Source organism: Bos indicus, chromosome 5, assembly GCF_029378745.1.
Source record: "Bos indicus isolate NIAB-ARS_2022 breed Sahiwal x Tharparkar chromosome 5, NIAB-ARS_B.indTharparkar_mat_pri_1.0, whole genome shotgun sequence".
Classification (NCBI taxonomy): Eukaryota; Metazoa; Chordata; class Mammalia; order Artiodactyla; family Bovidae; genus Bos; species Bos indicus.
In genome coordinates this window covers 86,541,631-86,563,082 of record NC_091764.1, presented here as the reverse complement: position 1 = coordinate 86,563,082, position 21,452 = coordinate 86,541,631, and the positions used below count along the sequence as shown (strand labels likewise).

At 38.8% G+C, this 21,452-nt stretch overlaps 1 protein-coding gene across 35 annotated transcripts in view; it reads right to left on the bottom strand.

The window, feature by feature from the left end:
- The window catches only part of SOX5 (SRY-box transcription factor 5), a 1,171,821-nt gene that overhangs the window by 31,040 nt on the left and 1,119,329 nt on the right, over window positions 1-21,452 (bottom strand). For all 35 annotated transcript variants that reach the window (XM_070788609.1, XM_070788604.1, XM_070788607.1 and 32 more), the window contains one exon: window positions 10,943-11,088. In XM_070788609.1, the coding sequence (XP_070644710.1) occupies window positions 10,943-11,088 (146 nt within the window). The remainder of the gene's footprint in view (window positions 1-10,942; window positions 11,089-21,452) is intronic.

Here is a 21,452-nt window from a genome sequence, read left to right as displayed (position 1 = left end):
GTTGTTTGTGGAAAAGAGACGGGATTTGGCCATATAAAGCAACAGAATACTGACCAATGGTTGTAAGTTACCAAGTGAAAGTGTATGAACCACTGAAGAAAGAGTTATATTAAAAAAGATGTCTATTCCTTAAGTGGGCTGTCTTAGGATGCAGAAATCTTCACCTCCCTGGAGGTTTTCAAATATTGGCCATATGACTGCCTGCCTGGCAATTCAACATCAGATAATAGGTTGCATTAAAGGCCCTTTTCACTTTCTTTCAGTTCTATGTTCCACTTGACTGGAATTGCTCAAACAAAACTAAAATATTTTGACAAATATATAAAGATATACATGTTTCTCTATCCATGATGATAATTTCCTCAGAAGCTGTTAATTAGTTTCAAAATGTAAAGGCACTCCATTTATAGTTGAGAATGCTATAGTCATTTTCTTAAATTCAAGGAAGATACTTCAAATTATGAAACAAAAGCTAAAAAAGATATGATTACTGAAATTTTGTGAAAGGACTGTCCAACAATACTCAGATTTACATACTTAGGTACATGGTGAAGGACACAGTCTTCTGTCCAAATTCAACATTACTGCCATTGTAGAGGAAGAACTCACTGAGTGTGGAGGTGTAACGCACAGAAAAGCAAACTCAAAGGAATCCGTAAGAAACATATAATTCACAAAGAGGGTATATATGAATAATATCATGGTAAAATACTGGTCCTTGCTTACATGTCCCAGGGGTGATTATGGTTTGTACATGTGGAAAGGAGAAGGAAGGAGAGGAAAAATCTAAGACCTGGGTTTCAGGTGTCAGAAGTCAGCCAAAGTCTAAAAAAAAAGTGTTTATTTCAAACCACGGTAGATACAGATACTATGCACATCAAGTCAGATCTGAAGGGTTAATGTGAGAAAAATAAGAGGCCAACAAAGGAAAATAGAATTCACAACCTACACAGGATGTCCGGTAGGTGGGAGGGCTGCATAGATGTAAACACAAAGCTGGAATGAGGTCTGATGTTAATTGTTCTATAAACAATGGGTAACTCAGTTACTGAGCTACAGAATCGTATAGAACTTTTTCATTTTTCCATTTCATAGAATAAAGTTGTAAAACTGTCTGCCTTCTTATGAATGTAGCCTCAGTAGCCAGTAGTTACTTCAGTTAAATAAATATAATTAGACTATTTTAAAGAGAAATGGTTTGGTTCCGAAATACCGGGTCTGACAAATAGAAACAAGCATAACAGGGTTATAGTTCACTTTTCAATTATCCATGGTAGTTTTAGAGAAAAACTTAACAGTAGAATAGATATTTAAAATCTCATTTTAATGAACAGCCAAAACTTTACATGTTTTATGAGCGCTGGTATGAGAAGCAAAATAAATAAGATTGAACATATTCTTCCTGTTTTCTGGCTCATTCTCAAAAGAAGGGGGCTGGTATGTAGTGAAAAAAGGGAGACCTAGAAAAGGAACAGAAACAGGAAAAACAAAGAAATGAAGAAAAGATACAGACAGAAGCTATGGAGATGCTGGTTGCTAAAAGGATTTTTTGGTGTGATAAATCCTCAAAAATGTACTAAATAATATACATGGCCAACATTAGGGTACAAGCCAATCAAACAGGAACTGGCTTACTTTCTTGTATGTCTTCAGCATGGTCCATTAGAAAAGAGACTGAAATTTAAACCAGAGGACCTTGGTTTAAAAACTGATCTACCACTTGAACTCCTATAATAATCTCACATCTCGTTTTTTTTTTTTAATTTTTAAAACAAAGATATGAATACTGTTGTTCTGTTTATACTATGGTACTAAACTGAAATTTAATGTGAAAGCAATTGGAAAAAGGTAAGATGCAAACTAAATATATCAGTAGCCATTATTACTCCTTTATTACTTGTATCCTCATAAACAAGTCTTTTTCATTTGTAAAAGAAAAGGTGCAAGTGGAAAGACTCAATGGGACCCTCTGAAATAAATGCTAAACTCAGAATATTTTCCTCATAATTTTAAATCCATATTGTTAATGTTATTTGAAATAAACAACAAGAAAACACAATATATCTACTAAGTGTGAGAATGACTAAAAAACAAATGGTTCTTTGATTAGTTCAGTGCCTAATGTTGAACTGTCTTAAAGACAACTATTTAATCTTGAGGCTAAGAAAGGGAGAAAGGGAGAAGGGAAGGAAAGGCCATTCTTAGTAGACAAGGTTTTTAAAAATAACATTTCTGGTCCAACAACAAAAGTGATTCTTATTTTACTTAGAAAATTTGAAAAAAATCAGAAATGTGGGTACATACATGTAAATTTACAACCCGTCATCTTGGCATAATGATTGTTTATTCTTCTTCTGGTCTTTTATCTGTGCAACATGGAAATGTACTTTAAAAATATCTAGATTATCTCCACAGAGTGTTTTCAAATGTGCTTTTTTCAGGAATCCTATCGTGAGCCTATCCTCATACCCTTAAATGAATAGACAATTTCAATCATCAGAGAGGCCTGTGGGTGTCTATCTGAAAGCCCAATTTGGCATGCCCCGTGTGTCTCTTTTTATTGGACCATCCTGCACTAACCCCTCTACCAGAATGATGTAAAGAACACAAGACTCTCTGTTTGAAAACATGCACAGCTTTTCTAGGCTTGAAAATTAAACCATAAAAAGTTTACTGGAGAAAAAAAAAAAAAAACCTTTAAAAAGCTCCTTAAAAACTCACACCATAATTGCTCCCCACCAAGCGTGGGCACTTGCTAGCTGCAAGTAGTGGCACTGTGACAAATGTAGCAAAGCTGAAAGCAGGCTATACTAAGAGAAAGAAAAAGTCTTCCACTGGCCATCTGTGAAAATAAGGCATGTGGCCATTAAATGCAGAGGCTGTAAATATACACAAACTCCATGAAGCAAATGGCAAAAAAGGACTAAACTTCAAGCTCAAACAAATCAAAATGTTTAATGCATAGTTACCACTGCTGGACGAAAACAGCTCTGATCTTTGCAGTCTGCAAACTCGGCATGTATTTCAATTAAATACCCCCAAAAAGAAAAGAAAGAAAAAGAAAGAAATGAAAAGACACAGAAGAAAACCATCTGGAACAAAAGGCTATAGACAGCCTATACTCAATTTCTAGAAACAAACAGCCCCTTTAACTTGCATCAGCCTGTCGAGAATGTCGATTGGAATTATTGAAAGGCTGACATATAGAGTGATGGATGGGTGATGACATAATACCTATTTGCCTTTTTGTCATGGTCTGTGAAAACTGGCTGCTCTGTGCTGATAATATTCACCAAGGGGTTTTCCTCTCCCCTCCTATCCCATAAGAAGTGTTCCCTAGCTAAGACACTCAGAATTAAGAAGGTTTTATGAAAGAAAAACAAAAGAAAAGAAAACCTAAGGATCAAATGCCAACTTGCATATAAAAAGCTGGTCTAGATTTTCTAATAATCAGTTGCCTAGAAAGCAGTTCTCTATCCATTTTACATACATATTTAGAGAGAATCCAATAATAAAAAGGCAAATATTCAATTTCAGATTTCATGTAGCTTTTAATTAAAGTTACCAAATAAATAATTACATGTAGAAATAAAAATAATATATACTCTTATTTTTATAAAGACAAAATCTTAATCATTTGTATTATTTTAATTTGTTCCTAAGTAAATTCTAATCAGAAGGTTTGAAAAGTCAAGGGACATCTTGACAAACGCCCATGCACACCCCAAGAAAAACCTCCTATTTTGTCCCACTGTTGGAATGATCTATCTCATTCCCTCCTGAACAATTTCCCTAACATGGCTTCCTCCTTCCTCCTTCATTCAGTGGTAAGAGGAGTTTTTCCTCTTACCACTGGAATGTCTAGCTCTAATTTGACTTCTCTAATTCATTTTAGCTAAAGGCAACATCTCCAAAAGCCATCCATAAATCATTAATTAATTGTAATGCCTGCCACTGAATACAAAGGCGGGAGTTCCTCCATACTCTTTTTCAAAGCAAACCTGTAGTTCACAATTCCTCACATGCCTTCTCCTTATCTAAGAGCAGGAGCATGTGTTAGATAATGCTCAACTAGATACACTGTGTCAGTTTCTGAAGAGTTAACACTGTTGGCCCCATCCATCAGCTGGCTAGCGAAGCATCAGGAAAGAATGATGGATGTAAAATTATTACAGGGCTGCCATCTGATACACTTACTGCCATTTGTAACTAATGCTGGGACTGACACACTTTTTTTTTCATTATTAAACATCCACATTAAGTCAACATTGGTCACTGTCATTTCGTGTTCGGCACTCTGTTAAAGGGGAAGAATAGGGTTGACAATGGCGGAAAAGAGGAGGTTGTAATGGGAGAGTTTCAAAGTGCCAGAGTAAAAAGTATTAACTTTTGTTTACAAGTCCATCCATTTTGTATGTGGTAAAGCTTCTTATGAATGTGACTGACACCAAATAGAGAAACTGATTTCATTATTGAGTAAATCATTATAAAATATACACGTTTTTCACCAAATTTTCATCTTATTCTGTAGAAATCTGCCAAGAATTTTCACTGAATCGCAGAAGGAAAAGTAAGACACTTTTCCAGATATTCTCACTTGCAATTATTGATTAATGCATAGCATGTGCTGGTGTTTAGATTTCATGCACACTTCAGGCAATTAATGTTTGATGCATAAATTCTCTACCTTAAGACATATTTGTATGTTTATTTTTGTGAATGACATCTATTTTATATATAAGAAGTAATACAGAAGTTGGCCATAATATGTAGAAACTATGTGAATGAATATACACTCACTGACTTAACCTGGCTCCAAGCAATGTTTTCTTGAATGCATGCCCGTATGAAATTTAATTCCTTCTGAAAACACAGACAAGGTATAAGGCCCTGGGCATGTAACAGAGAAAAGCAAAGGCAGGTAGATAGATGACATCAAATGTAACCAAAACAAACCAGCTTTATGATGAAAATATTTGAGAACCTCGATTATCATTTCTATAATGTAGCTGTGGCTGACAATGGCATTTTCCTACCCAATAGTAAGAGATGCCTGCTCCTTGGAAGGAAATCTATGACAAACCTAGACAGCGCATTAAAAAGCAGAGACATCTCTTTGCCGACAAAGGGCCATATAGTTAAAGCAATGGTTTTTCCTGTAGTCATATATGGATGTGAGAGTTGGACCATAATGAAGGCTGAGTGCTAAAGAATTGATGCTTCTGAATTGTGGTGCTGGAGAAGACTCCTGAGGGTTTCCTGGACAGCAAGGAGTTCAAACCAGTCAATCCTAAGGAAATCAAGCCTGAATATTCATTGGAAGGACTGATATCGAAGCTGAAGCTCCAATATTTTGGCCACCTGATGTGAAGAGCCAACTTTTTGGCTGGGGAAGAATGAAGGCAAAAGGAAAAAGGGGCAGCAGAATGTGAGATGGTTAGACAGCACCACTAACTCAATGAATATGAGTGTGAGCAAACTCAGGGAGTGGGTGAAGGACAGGGAAGCCTAGCCTGACTGTAGTCCCTGAGGTTGCAAAGAGTGGGATACGGCTTAGCGACTGAACAACAACAACAAAGCCACTCTAGTCTTGCTTTTGGTCCCCACCAATATGATCTTTGATCTTAAGATATCCCTTAAGTGTGAGGGTGATCTGGCTGTGACCTCTGTCACCCCACTGGTCTTCAGGGTTGACTGGGTGATCTGGCTGGCTAAATAGATATTCCCTTTCCTGCCTCAGGGCTCCATGTGCATCCCTCCTGGAGCTGCACACTTGGTGGAAGAAGATGACCTTCCACAATAGGGGAGGGTGCTTACTCAGTCAGGGACACACGAGAAGCTGTTCTTCCCTGCTAGAACCTCCAAACAAGCTCTCAAGATCCACTCATAGAAGAGAGTAGGCTAATCAAGCTTCCATGACTCCAGACACACCCAAATGAGGTGCTATATGTGGCAGTCAGCCTTTTTAAAAAAAAGATGTCCTTTGATTTCAGGAAGGATAAGATAAGGTCTCTAATTCAGTCCTGGAAAATAATTTGTGATCTCTCTTCCTTGACCAGTAATGTGCAAATAACCCAGGTCTCCCCAAATGAGACATTTACAGAAGTCAGCATGAAGGGTGAAGTGAAATATCCCTATGTGAATGAAGAAGGAGCTTTAGTGAAGAGAAAACTTCTGAGTCTGCATGTCTTCAAGGGATAGTTGTAGATGCATCAAAATTTTGTGACGCTAAGGGATTGAGTGAGTGAGTGAGTGAGTGAAGCTGCTCAGTCGTGTACGACTCTTTGTGACCCCATGGACTGTAGCCCACCAGGCTCCTCCCCCATGGGATTCTCCAAGCAAGAGTACTGGAGTGGGTTGCCATTTCCTTCTCCAGGGGATCTTCCTGACTCAGGGATCGAACCCGGGTCTTCTGCATTCCAGGCAGACGCTTTAACCTCTGAGCCACCAGAGTCACTCCGTTAAGGGAACTTAATGCTAAGGGAACAACCTAGATAATCAGGATTTCAACCCTGACATTACTGAGCTGATGAACTAAAGCTACCAACCTCTTACTCCTGAACTTCATTACGTGCTCCAAACTAAGCATTATTTGCTGAAGCTACGATAGTTAGATATCCTGATACTTGTCACGAAAAGCTCTTCTAACAGATGTTACAGCACAGGCCATCATCTTTCTAGGACAACTACAATAGGAGTGAGGGAAGTGATAAAAGAAAGCTCTAGTGTGCTCCACATTTTGGTGCATGCCAGAGGGCTCAGTGGTAAAGAACCTACCTCCCAATGCAGGAGATACAGGTTCAATCCTTGGGTCAGGTCAGGAATACCCCCTGGAGTAGGAAATGGTAGCCCCACTCCAGTATTCTTGCCTGGAAAATCCCATTGACAGAGGAGCCTGGTGCGCAACAGTCCATAGGGCTGCCAAGAGTCAGACGTGTCTAAGTGACTGAGTACACACAGACAGGGCACCTTCAAATCAAGGTCAGAACCTGAATATGAAGCTGGTCAAAGCTGTGCCATTTGGGTGTTAAAAATGCAAGTAGGTGGTTTTTATAAAACAAATGTATATATATGAGGGTCTTCTGAGTCTTCCTACCTGAGAAGATGACTTATTCATCCATCACACTAATCTGTAACCGAGCTGAGTGCTAAAAGATAACATTATTTGAATATACAATCAAGCTATAATTAACCAGAGATGACAATTATAAATAACACTGTGTCCCAGAGTTTCCAAGAAACCTGACATACACAGTTCTTGGGTATGTTGAAACACTTCCAAGAAAAGTAAAGAAATGAAAAATCTCTTAGAAGTCTTCAATTAAAATGTGTTTCAGTACAAACTACTTTCATTATGTGTTTTGGTACATATGACTGGAAAACATTTGTCCCTCTCTTCACACCTCTAATTGTTTTCACTGCCCAATTACAGCTTTTCAGAATTAAGACATTCTAGTTAAGACAAGCATGTTGGTCATTTGAAATGTGAAGAAAAGTTAAAGTGTATAAGACTTGTGTACCCTAGAAAACAGATCTCTGTTATAGGTTTCCAATTATCTGGATCTTGGGTCATGCCAGCTCCTTCTATCTTTCTCTCTCCTTCTTCCCCACTTCTTACATTTATGTCACATACTTTCAGGATTTAGGAAGTTGGAAGGATTGTTAGAGAAAAAATGTCATCCTTTTAGGAGGGGAAGAGGAATTTATTTATATATATATATATATATATATATATATTTATTGCCTTTATTCCTTTTGTTAGGATCTGTGAGGCAAAATTTCAAGCCAACTACTGATCTAACTATATACTTTGGCCATGGATAAAGTTGGACGATTATAACAATCTACTAAAAAGGTAGGTATTAAAAAATGATGACACCGTATGTCTAGTGATGCTGCTTCATGTGGAAAAACAAGCAGCCACTTCTGTTGAGTCAGGTATATAAGTGATTTGATATGCTCAGCAACACGGGGTCGTAATTCAGTTCCTGTAGGAATTTACCCACATAAATACGCCGTGATTAACAATCAAAATCATAATTTGATCTAAACTGTAAGCTCTGTAATAGGCAGAGAACATATTTCCTTGTTCTCAATACAAGTACATAGCAGCACTGTCCCTGATACGTATGGGTCCTAATGTTGAATAATGACTAATTAAAAGATATAAATTTGACATTATTTCATTCCCATGAGTTGCAAGACATAGATTGATCATTAATTTTGTACAAATGTCAGCTAAGCCAGTTCAACAGGAAAAGGCAACCACAGTAATTCCTGCTTCTAAGAGAGCTTCAGTCTCAAGTGTCAAGGGATGAACTAATTTGAATTCTCCAGCTGAAAAGGTTTACTTACACATTACAAGTGTTTGCCAGACTACTGCAATAATGGATTTTTATATTTTCATATTTTACAGTTACATGATGCATTTCATTTTTTTAGATTTTCACTTAAAAATCCATAAAAATATAAGACCATAGTTGAAGATGTTACTCTATTGCATTGATAGGGCATGGTGAAGAGATTCAGGAGCATAAACTTCTTGAGGATGAAGATATCTTAATTGGCCAACAGATTCTGGCAGGTATTACTTCAAGAATATTTTTTTTTAAGTTACTATAATTCTGTAAAAGAGAAAGGAAAATTGAAAGGAGTCGTTTTCAACAGAGGCAACTCACTCATGCAGCTCAAATAGGAGATGCTGACCAGAGAAATAAAACAAAGTCTGATTGTGGAAGTAGAAGATGAAGTGGAAATAAGGTCCCGAACAATGAACACTATGGAATAAAATGAATGCAGATGGTTCCACTCCTGTTACTTAATCAAAAGGCTGAGCAGAGTCACTGGAGCCGGCATGAAGTCATGTGTTAGAACAACAGCTGATCTGTATTAGAGAAGATTAACTCGCAGTGCCATGGTGGAAGGCCCAGGATTATTTTATGTACTTCCATTGCCTTACAAGCCGTCAGCACAATTATTGCCCTCCGATGTGAATGACTGATCTGTAACCACAGCTAAACAGCATGCTGCTTAGGGGCCTAGGAGCTTCATGAAGATGAATTTCCATACCATCAAAGTGCTTTTAATGGGTTCCCTGATCCAACCACAAGGCCTGTTTTGCAAGTATATAGAACTCTGGATGAAGGCTTCCTGTCCAAAAGGATTTGGTCGGTTGTCACTTGACAATTCCCAGCCAGCACAGGGGAGGAGAGGGGGGAGATAGGTAGAGTTGTCTCTGCTTTGGAGGATTAAAAAAAAAAAAAAGGGTACAGATGCTGGCTGAATGCAACCAACTGCTGTATCCACAGCTGAATTCAATGCGCTTAACAAATAACGGCAATTTAGCTATGCTTGCGAGGAATAGCTTGAGTCACTTTGCATTAGCATCTGGCTGAGTGTTAAACTCATTTCTACATGGGGTGCAGAGAAAAGGAATTTCTGTTCAAGCATCCTTTCAAGAATGTTTAAGTATTTGAATATAAATTCCTTTATGCTTGCCATCATTCCTTCTTTGAGTTGTCACTTCGTTTTCCCCCCTTCCCTTCTGGTGCTTAGAGTTAGAAAATTTTTGTGTCCTTCGAACTGCACCAGTGTTGCTCTTCTTAGGATGTGAGACTGCCAGGGAGGAACACTTGACCATGCTTGGCTCTCCCCTCTAGGAACAACAGAACTGAAATCATGTCTCCATCTTTCTGACCCATGGTCAGGTCCGAAGTACAGAAGTACATAACTTCAAGCATTCTATAGTAATATAACATATTACGTTTGCTGAATAAAACACAATGTAGCTTAGACAAAATAGTTTGAAATTACTGTAGCCCAGATAAAGTACACTTGGGGCAGGATCACACCTTCATTCACTATGCAAATTGCTAGCTTCTATATCCCAGATTGGGAAGATCCCCTGGAGAAGGGAATGGCAACCCACCCCAGTATTCTTGCCTAGAGAATCCCATGGACAGAGGAGCCTGGAGGGCTACAGTCCAAGGGGTGGCAAAGAGTTGGACACGACTGAATGACATTTTCACTTTCACTTAGAGATTATACGTAAAATTCCATAGAAAACCTGGGAAACCGGAAAGTTATCCAAATGAGCAGCCTGTCCATTCTGGATGATGCTGTTTGACTCATAAGCTTCCTTGAGTTATTACTAAGTAGCTGATTATTTTTTCTCTTATATACTGTATTTAGCTACTGGATTTTGAGAAAAAGGGGATTCAATGACGCTTTAAAATTTGAATTAAAAATACCAAATATGACCAAAGGAAGTATAATCACTTCAAACCTTCTATAGTAACATATTATTTTTTTCTGAATTAAATACAATGTAGCTTAGGCAAAATAGTTTGAAATTATTATAGCACAGATAAATTCAGAAGTTTCACTGGGCTTAAGTACAATAATAGGTATACTAATACTGTTCCCATTTTAAAGAAAAAACTTTGTTTTACAATCAAGTGAAAATTTCCAATTGTGCAGTCACTTACAACGTGACAGTGCTTCGTGCTAGAAACATGTTACGATAAGCTCAGGCTCTTAGATACTTAGACCTCGAGCACGGGTATCATCCAAGCTTACGCTGATTAAAGAAGATTCAGCATTTTCAAATCCAGCTCATCCCCAAATACAAGTTGAGCATCTCTGTAAAGCAAAACTTTCACTTAGACCCAGATATTTCAAATGCCACTCTATTTTAATACAAAGTGATGGCAGAAGAGGGGATAGTAATTGTCAATAAGGTTCAGATGGATAGAAGAGAATTATAACCCTTCTCATTTCCAGATGGTTTTGATTACGATGGGCATGAAGAATTCTGAACCGATCAAGGGAAAGAGGGAGGGAGAACAGTCATTCTGAGGATGGTGAGAAAAGAAAAAGATAAAGAAGATATTCAAGCAATTTAAGTATTTTTGGAAAGCCAACCATTATTTTAGGAACTCACCTTTTCTGTCCGGCAGTTATTGAGACCTAGACTATTCACAACAGCCACCTTCCCGTCAAGCACCTGCTGTTCCCGCCGGAGCTGCTCCTTCATCTGCCGAGCTTCTTGGATTGCCTTGGTGACAGCATCATGGTCATTTAAATAACCTGAAGATGTAACAGAATGAAGGATATGTTTTGCACAAACGTATAGATGGGTTAACCTTCCACCATAAAAATCACTTCTTTTTTGGGAGTGGCTAGTGTCTGGCATATACTAATTTTTTCAGTGGAATCAGTCTGAGATGAATGAATGAATGAATAATTGATGATGACTGATTCACATAATTACATCAACATGGTGCCAAACATCTGTTACCAAAACGTAATATTTAAGTGAAATACAGCTGGTTCCACATGTTTGAAAAGATGTTTAAAACATAATCTTTAAATAAACTTTTTTAGTCACCTGAGTATCTTGTAGTGCAAAAATACAACCTATCTTTAATTTTTTTTTTCCCTTTGAGGATCATTTGAATGTTACCAGAGAATACAAGTATTGATAATTATCACTGTTATTTACTGATACTCTCATAGTATTAGAAATGTCAATTTAGAGTATGAGTATGACCACCTCATGTGAAGAGTTGACTCACTGGAAAAGACTCTGATGCTGGGAGGGATTGGGGGCAGGAGGAAAAGGGGAAGACAGAGGATGAGATGGCTGGATGGCATCACCGACTCGACGGACGTGGGTTTGTGTCAACTCCGGAAGATGGTGATGGACAGGGAGGCCTGGCGTGCTGCGATTCGTGGGGTCGCAGAGTCGGACACGACTGAGAGACTGAACTGAACTGATGACGCTATTAGGTTTGTCATATACAAAAGGAACAAATCACTATTAACCGACTCTGGAAGAAGAGCATTCTCCCCCTTGCATCCATCCATGGTGAAGTAAACCATAGATGGCAGTGGCTTGTGACAGATACAGACTTGCAGTGGTGAAGAGGCGAAATCTCAAGCACAAAATGTAACTGAGCACCTGTAATTGTTGGATAAGAAATGGTGGCTACTGGGTAACTATAATCACACTTAATTCACACTCTTAATAGGATGGTCAAATGACCAACTTATGTCTGCAACTCCACAATCCATAGTAAAAAAAAAAAAAAAGCCAAGCTATGTCTTTTAAAGAATAACAGGTGTAAGGAGAAAGGCTAATTTTAATTTTTATTTAAACACTGGTCATTTAATTTGATGCACACTATGCTAATAATCTGCATGATTTTAGGGGAGAATAGTGAGGGAAAGGGATCATTTTGCAAATATTGAAAGGAGAGCTAATATATCATCTTTCACTGTCCCTATCTTTTAACTAGGGCATAAAATGGCATAAACTGAATCTATAATATGAAATTGCCCAGAAAAGGGACTTGTTTGTGACATGAGGCTAAATCTAACCAGATCCATTGGTGAATTGTGACAGATGGAGGGACTGTGAGACAGAAGGCAGGCACTAATCACACATAAAATGACCGGCTTGCCTCAACATGTTCCATGGATTCCAGCAAACTTTACACCCTAATCCATTTTTAGAACAAAAAACATCTGGGCCATAAATCCTCTAATCTGCCAAAACACGCTATTAAATCCCCTGATTTGTTGAAAAACACTAAGATTAAAGAAAGGAAATATAAAATGGCTAACTGCCGTGTTAGGAAAGTGTTATTAATACTCTTTCTTTGTCTCAATTATGAATGTTCTGGTACTAAAGAGCCTTGTCTAATCATGTCAGATTACACATCCTCGTTATATTACTAGACTCTTCTATCTGATCTGCTGATTGCCAAAAAAACCTAGAATACTTTCGTGCTGCTTAAACATTTCTATTGAAGAAGCTGATGTCAGATTAGCACAGTGCTTTGGTGCTGTGCTTCTAAATGTGGCATGTCTTTTCCCCTTTATTATGTACAGACTGAGCATTGTCCTCTGATCTTGAGGCAGAAAGAGAAGTTCCAGGGTAGGCAACACAAAGGGGAGCCTTGAGATACTATCTATTTTGCTTTTCTGAGCTCAATTCATTGGAACGTATTCAAAAAAACAACACATCCTTGCTCATTACAAGTACAATATGAATAAAAAACAACTAGTTAGATCTAGGTCAGATTAACCTTTAGGGTTAACATGTACCTTAACTTATGGTCATTTTTAACCTTCTAGCATCCTCAGCATCCTGACTTGATACTTAAATATTATCTCTTAACTCATTGTGTTCACAAACACTACTCAAGAATGAAAAGCTGCTCTTATGTGACGGGGATGTTTTTGGAATATGTTCATTTAGCAAAAGATCTTAAGAAGGTCAGCCTGATTTCCCTATCCTCTAAACCCTGGCTCAGATGGTAAAGAATCTGCCTGCAATGCTGGAGACCTGAGATCAATCTCTGGGTTGCAAAGATCCCCATGGAAAGGGAATGGCAACTCACTCCAGAATTCTAGCCTGGAGAATTTCATAGATAGAAGAGCCTAGTGGGCTACAGTTCATTGGGTCACAGAGAGTCAGACGCGACTGAGCAACTAACACTTTACTTTTGTTTATGTATGGCCTGGTACCAGGGTACCATGCATTTTTGTAATCTACTTAGCTTCTCCAGAGCACAAATGTATTGGAAATGGTTTGGGACATGGAACTGAGTCAAAGTATGAATTCTTTATGCTTTTCAGGTACTGCCAAGATAACACTGTGCAGGAGAAATTATTAATATATATGCAGAAAGGATGAAAATTATTTTGGGGGTGCATAACTGATAAACATACATATGTTCTGCAATGGCTATTTCCAGTGTGAGGTGTGCATGGGTGTGCAGGTAGGTGATCACTTTAAAAGAAATATTCTTGCTTTCAGAGACTTGAGCTTTAGTTAAAATGCTACATGAAATTCTAACGTGTATCTGCTGTGTTAAACCAAAAAGCTGTTTATATATTACAGAGTTGAATCATAATAGGATTGTTTGCTGATTCTTTATCTTTTGTTCTCATCACAGTCACCTACTTCCCAGTCTTGCTGGTTTCTTCTCTCAGTAAAAGACCTCATCTCTAACTCTGGAAGACCAACAAGGCTGAACTCTCACCTTCATGCCCCACCCAGACTCCTATCCCAGGCCAGCTTCAAATCTATCACCAATTGTACCCACTGCCTCTTTCTGTTTCAATGAAAAATCAAGGAAAATCCCCTAAACTCACACTCTAGATTTCTATACCTCTCTACTGGTTATTCTCTTTCACATTTCCACCATCCACTGTGACTTCTCTACTATTGCTACGAGCTCCACTTGCAAGTACCTAAGGCTCTCCTTCTGAACAAGCAAATAAATTCTCTCAACTTTGTGTTGCCCTCTCTTTCCAATCCTGTTTCCTTACCCTCCAAACCAAATTTCTCAAGATTCATAGCATATTCTCTCATTCCTACCTCCCTTTGCAATCTCACTATCCTCTTGTTTCCGCTGCCCTTGCTCTTTCAGATGCCAAACCCAAGGGACACCTTCCATTCATGGCAGAAACAGCACTGGCAATCCCCTTGTTACTGAAACTCTTTCCTTCCCTGTTTCTCATCACAGCACTGGATCCTCATGTCAATTACTCCATCCTCATATCCTTGACTGAGATCTTTCTTCATCTGCTCCTTAAATTTGGTCCAGGATTTCAATCACCAGAAAATAATTTGTGCTTTGGAGTTGGATAAAACTGAACCTTACTACTTACTTGCTACATACAAAGTGTACACATTGTTTTACCTCTCTAAATCTCAATGGCCTTACTGGTTAAATGGAATGACCTCACTAGATAATATGGCTTTGTGAAGATTAAATGAGTTAATATGGTCTATTAGCATAAATAAATGGCCCATGAAAGTTACTCAGTAACTGTCAGTTTAGTTACAGAATGGCATAGTGAAACAGCTAAAACTTGGGCATTGGATTCACATGGATCCAGGTTTCTACTTCTTAGGAAGTGTGATATTTGCCAAATTATAACATTTAATTTCACTGAGTTTCCATTTCTCTCAACTGTAAAATGAACATAAGGCTAACGGAGGAATCAAATGACATACCACGTGAAGGAGTAGATAACATTTGGTACACCTGAGGAGGCAGTAAAAAAATGTTCTTGTATTTTTTTCCTCTCTCATTTTTCCCTATATGCTCATCCTTAGCAGTCCTGTTGCACAGCTTTGACCACTATGATAAAATCTTTTGAGGGGATATCCTTTGTTGTTGATACCGAGGTTCAGGGAGATATGGAGTCACCCATTAGAGTTCAAAAGACCCTGAATGATCACTTGATACATTTTATTCTGCCTTAATTATATACTTGAGCAGTAAGTGCATCTCAAGACAGGATGAGAAGGAAGGGTAAGTGTTTAGGAGAGATTTGGTAAGCTTCTCATGAGGCAAATGGGACGGCAAAGACCAATATGGCTTCCAGTTAGCACCTCAAATGATATTTGGGAAATGCAGGTTAGGAATCATTAATGTAAGAAAGGTGTGAGAGTCTGTGACTGTGTTACACTTACAACAGTTTGATTTTTCATACCTTGGAGTTCCTTCTTAACCATAACCACCAACAAAATTCTCAAAATTAAAAAGGTACCTATTATATATTTTTGGGGCTTCCCTAGTGGCTTAGCGGTAACGAATCCTCCTGCAATACAGGACACCTGGGTTCGATCCCTGGGTTAGGAAGATCCCCTGGAGGAGTAAATGGCTACCCACTCCAGTATTCTTGCCTGGAGAATTCCATGGAGAGAGGATCCTGGCGTGCTACAGTCCATGGGGTCACAAAGAGTTGGACATGACTGAGTGTATACACATACATTATATATTTTAAGGGGCCAAAGAAAGGACTAACTGGAAAGTCCAATCTAGAGGGGATAAACAGAAAGAGTGAATGAATGGCTGTTCCACAAGGGAAGAGCCTGTTAAAAGGTAGAAGGAAAAACAGCAAACTACTTGTAATGGGTTGAATTGTCTCTCAAAAAGCTAGTCTGTGTCCTAACCCCTAGTATTGGTGAATGGCATCCTTATCTGGAAATTGAGTCTCTGCAGACGTGTAAATTAAGGATCCTGAAGTGAGATCACGCTGGATTTATGATGGGCCTTAAATTCAATGATTTGTGTTCTTCTAAGAGAAAGGAGGGAAAGATTTGACATACAGTCTCAGGGAAGGAGGTTACAGGAGCATGGAGGCAGACACTGGAGCTATGTATCTATAAGTCAAGGAACGCCAAGGACTGTTGAAGCCTCTAGGAGCTGGGTTGTTGTTCAGTTGCTCAGTGGTGTTTGACTCTTTGCGACCCTATGGACTGCAGCATGCCAGGCTTCCCTGTCCTTCACCATCTCCCAGAGTTTGCTCAAACTCATGTCCATTGAATCAGTGATGCCATCCAACCATCTTGTCCTCTGTCGACCCCTTCTCCTCCTGCCTTCAATCTTTCCCAATGTTAGGGTCTTTTCCAATGAGTCAGCTCTTCACAACAGGTGGCCAAAGTATTGGAGCTTCAGCTTCAGCATCAGTCCTTCCAATGAATATTCAGGACTGATTTCCTTTAGGATTGACTGGTTGGATCTCCTTGCAGTCCAAGGGACTCTCAAGAGTCTTCTCCAACACAAGTTCAAAAGCATCAAATTCTTTGGTGCTCAGCATTCTTCATGGTCCAACTCTTACATCCATACATGACTACTGGAAAAATACATAACTTTGACTAGATGGACCTTTGTTGGCAAATTAATGTCTCTGCTTTTAATATGTTGTCTAGGTTTGTCATAGTTTTTCTTCCAAGGAGCGAGCATCTTTTAATTTCATGGCTGCAGTCACCACCTGCAGTGGTTTTGGAGCCCTAGAGCTGGGAGAGGAGTGGAACAGATTTTCTCTCCATGCCTCCCGAGGAACTAAGCCTACTGATTCCCTGACTCTGGATTTCCTTCTAGCTTCCAAATAGTGAGACCCAGTTTATGGTAATTTTTTGTGACAGCCTTTCAAACCAATATATGGCAATTAGACTTAAGGAAGCTCCTAAGACTCAAGGGATGATCCTAAAGACTGTAGAGTATCTACTGCCTGTCTCAAACCCTTCCTGATTTCCAGCCATACAGGTCTGTCTGCCAAGCTTCTCTACTGGACTGTCCCATGCAGCATGTCTAGCACGGAATTCATCATCTTCCCACCACCTCACTCTGTTCTTCCTACATTCCATGTCCCTTTCCAGTTGCACATCCAGTCACTTGGGAGCCATCTAAGATACCTCCTTCAATTCATATGTACAAAACACAAGACAACAAGTGTCTGGGGTTATGCCTCCTCCTCAGCTCTCAAATATGCTTTTTCTCCATCCCCACTGGCTCCTCCTTTCGCTGAAGCCACCTCTTATTTCACTTGGGCTAATGTTTTCACCTCTTAACTGGTTTCCCTCTTTAAGCATACACCCCTTGAATCTCTCTCCTACTCTGCTTCCAGCTGAAGCATTCCAATATCTTCCAAAAAAGGACATTTGAATCACTTCACTTTACCCAATTAAAAACTCAACTCTTGCTTTCCTGGTAGCTCAGCTGTTAAAGAATCTGCCTGCAATGCAGGAGACCCCAGTTCAATTCTTGGGTTGGAAAGATCTTCTGGAGAAGGGACAGGCTACCCACTCTAGTATTCCTGGGCTTCCCTGGTGACTCAGATGGTAAAGAATCCACCGGCAGTGTGGGAGACCTGGGTTTGATCCCTGGGTTGGGAAGATATGCTGGAGAAGGGAAAGGCTACCCACTCCAGTATCCTGGCCTGGAGAATCCCCACAGATAGAGGAGCCTGGTGGGCTACAGCCCATGGGGTTGCAAAGAATTGGACATGACTGAGCAACTTTCACTTTCACTTTCCTACTGCAGAGCTTCAGCATTTCTTAAGTTGACGATCTGAATAGTCTGTGAAAAAAATAATTCCATGTTCAAAAGAGTAAGGGAAATACTAAATTAAAGTTTAAAAGGTTTCTCTGTGGCATGTATTCCCCAAATCTTGAATACATTAATGCGACTGTGAATCTTCCAGAGATAACAACAGTATCATATTCCAAATATCCTGGAACAAGAAACTCTTTAATGTTCCCCCAAAAGCATCATTCTGGGATAAATTCCAAACACTTTAAAATGGCCTAATAGTCTCATGATATCAACCCTGCTTATCCTTCCCACGTCATTTCCTGCTGGTTTCTCAAGAGCTCTGTGCTTAAGCTGCACGGAACTATTTCCTGTTCCAAGGACAAGCCTTCCTCTTCACCCCCTCCTCTGTCTCCCGAGCTTTCCTCTTAAACTGAAATAGGCGTTTTCTGGTGTGTTTGGGAATTTACTCAAATGTCAAGCCTTCTTAAGAATTTTCCTGACATACCCCAGACATGCTCCTTGGCAACCTCAGTACTTCTCATCTCCAGGCTCCTGCAAAAGCTTGGAGATGCTTTTACTGTCACGTTGTCTCTTGTTTTTGTAAGTTTGTCTTTCATGCGAATCTATGAGTTATTTGAGGGCAATTTTTTTTTCCTTTCAGCCTTTTATTCCTTTGGCCCATGGTAGAGTCTGTTGAAGGAATAAATGCGTATTTCCAAGTTGAAAGTATCTTCCTTTGTAATTCCAAGTTCATTGATGATCTGCTTCATCATATAAATGGGAGCCTAAACCACATGACACAGGTTTCTTAAAATTCATGGCTTTAAAGTGTACTATCAGGGTAATACAAATTCTTATTTACTGCATTTAATTATTTTACGTAGAACTTATTGGCTGTAGTAAAAGTAAGGGAACATGTGTTTCAAGTAATATTCAAAAAATATTGTTTTTTCTGTTTTCTGAGGTCACTTATCAACATCAAATTTTTGGTACCCTGATACGCAGCCATTTCTTCATCTATTAAAATTTGTGAGAATTAGATAATAAATGTGAAATTAAACTGTAAAGTGCTATGGAAATATTAATTGTTAGATGCTGAATAATATCCTTAACTTCTTGATAATCTAGTGGCTTTCTAATAAATGATTACAGTTTCTTGTTCAATAACCTACCTTCACAGAAGCTTTTTCTCATTAAAAATGTAAACTAATGAAATTTATAGGTAAGACGCTTATTCACATAATTGTATTTTAAATTAGCAAGTTGTAGAGATAAATATCACATGACTGGACTTGAAAATATTGCCCTTCATTTTACTGAATCAATGTGCGTCTCCTATATTCGGTCAGTAAAGTTTTACATTTCATGCGTTAATGCCTCTGAGGAATGAAAGGCAAGAATAATATGTTCCAATATCTTCCGAAGACATGATGGAACAAAGACTCTGGATATCTAAATCCTTAGTTTGAGACTTTCATCTGCTTATCCTCCATACTCAGCAAAATGTATGGCACAGAGACAATATTCAATACCCATTTATGGGATGAATGAGGGAAAGGATAAATAGAGGACTGAGAAGAACATCTGAGGCAGAGAGGCTGCCAACAGGTAACAACGAAAATAGACAGCATGCAACCCAGAGACCATGACTGTAAGGTCTCCACCTCCACTGGCTGTGAGGTTTGAGTAAGTTACCAGGTGGGCACGTGCATCTGTTTCCTTACAATTCCAGTAGTGGTAAGAACTACAGAACCACAGGACTGCCCTCACTGTGATAGGGACTTAACTCAGAATCCCTGGGTAAACGCTTAGCCTCTTTCAGCTGCGGTTCCTTACCTGGAAAATAACAATTTCTGACTAGATGACAGGGATATTTGTTGCTGTTGTTTAGTCGCTCTGTTGTGTCTGACTCTTTTGCGACCCCATGGAATACAGACCCCAGGCTCCTCTGTCTATGGGATTCTCCAGGCAAGAATACAGGAGAGGGTTGCCATTCCCTTCCCCAGAGGATCTTCCTGACCCAGGGATCAAACCCACATCTCCTGCACTGGCACTGAGCCACCAGGAAGCCCTAGTTAAAGGTGTATAATTTTAAAATAAACAGTGAGAAAACAAACTAAAATGCTTTGATAAAAGTTGAAAGTTATACACAGCAAAGGTTGGAAAGGGCAGTAAAGGAAAGATAACATCTGGCCAAAAGATTCTAAAATTATCCATCATTCTTCTGAAGTATTCATGCTTTTTAAGGAGCTTTCAATGGTGCTGCCTATCATTTGCATATCATACAAAAGTATTCTTATAGAATGCAGTGTAATACTGCTCACCAACCTCAAAAACTCACACTCTTTATTTGTAGCTAATAGATATATAGCAAAGAGCCCATGTCATTAATGATAACTTAAGTTATCTTTCAATCCACAGTTTTCCCTGGCTTATTAAGGGCATAACACATTAATTTTTCTTTCAGGGGTGACCTTTACAACACCATTAATGCTCACAGCTTTTATCCCACTACATTATTACTCATTATAGTTTCAGCTTTCAACATCTGCATTTGTTGAAAAGAGAAAAGTAAATTGTAGTGGCATCGAATCCTCAGAAAATGTGAGGGATGTGTATGTGGTGAAGGGCCTTCTCAGGAAAAGAAAATACAAGTTTCAGTAGTGGAAAAAGTCAGATGATAAATGTCATTAAATACATTCTTGCCTTTCTAAAATATTTTGTCATACTTAATCCTCAGAATGCTGAAATAAAAACTCCTCACATGACAAAAAATGCAAATATATCAGTTATTCCCTTAGTTAAAGATTCCAGTTCTGGGGCTATTACAAAAGTATCTCATACACCAACAGTGTCATATTTATGAGCTTTCATGTCTATTATGGAAGTGAATCCTTTTTGCCAAACAAAATATTTTTCCTTTTACATGCTTTGGACATGAAAGCAAATCTTATCTTGGTGTCTACTTTGGATGTTGAGCAGAGTAACTGAGAGATCATAACAGAATGGTGCATAATGATAAAAAGAACACATGCGCCCCAAACCATTTTCAAATTCTGAAAACCTCCATTTTCTTTGTTTCCCTTCTACGGCCGCCCCACTGGCCCTGACCAACTTGCTCTTGGCAAATAATCTGGAAGAGAACATTGTGGAGATGGAAGCACTGGAAATATACTCCTTCAGCTTTCTTTCTGTCCATCTCACGATTTCCTTGTAACTTTACCCCTTTTCTCCCCTCATTTCCTCAGTCTTCGAGAAAAAAGGGGCATTTCTTCTTTCCAAAGCTAATGCTGTCTCATTTCTTCTTGATCTGTTATCACCCATGGAGTCTTTATATCTAAAAATGTCTCAAATTCATCTTTGTTTATATATAAACACATAATTTCCTATTCTAAGACCTGTCTCTACTTAGTCTTCTTAAAATATAATCACCTCTCAACACCAAGCTTACAAAAAGACTGATTCATGTAGCCAATGCACTTTCTGTCTTCATGTGCTTCGAATCTTTGTAACTGGAAGTCTCCTAAACCATTCTACAAAGCCTCTCTGTTATAGTTTACCTGTCCATGAGTTCCAGGTAAACAAAGGCTTTTCTTCTTCATGTTCTTTAAT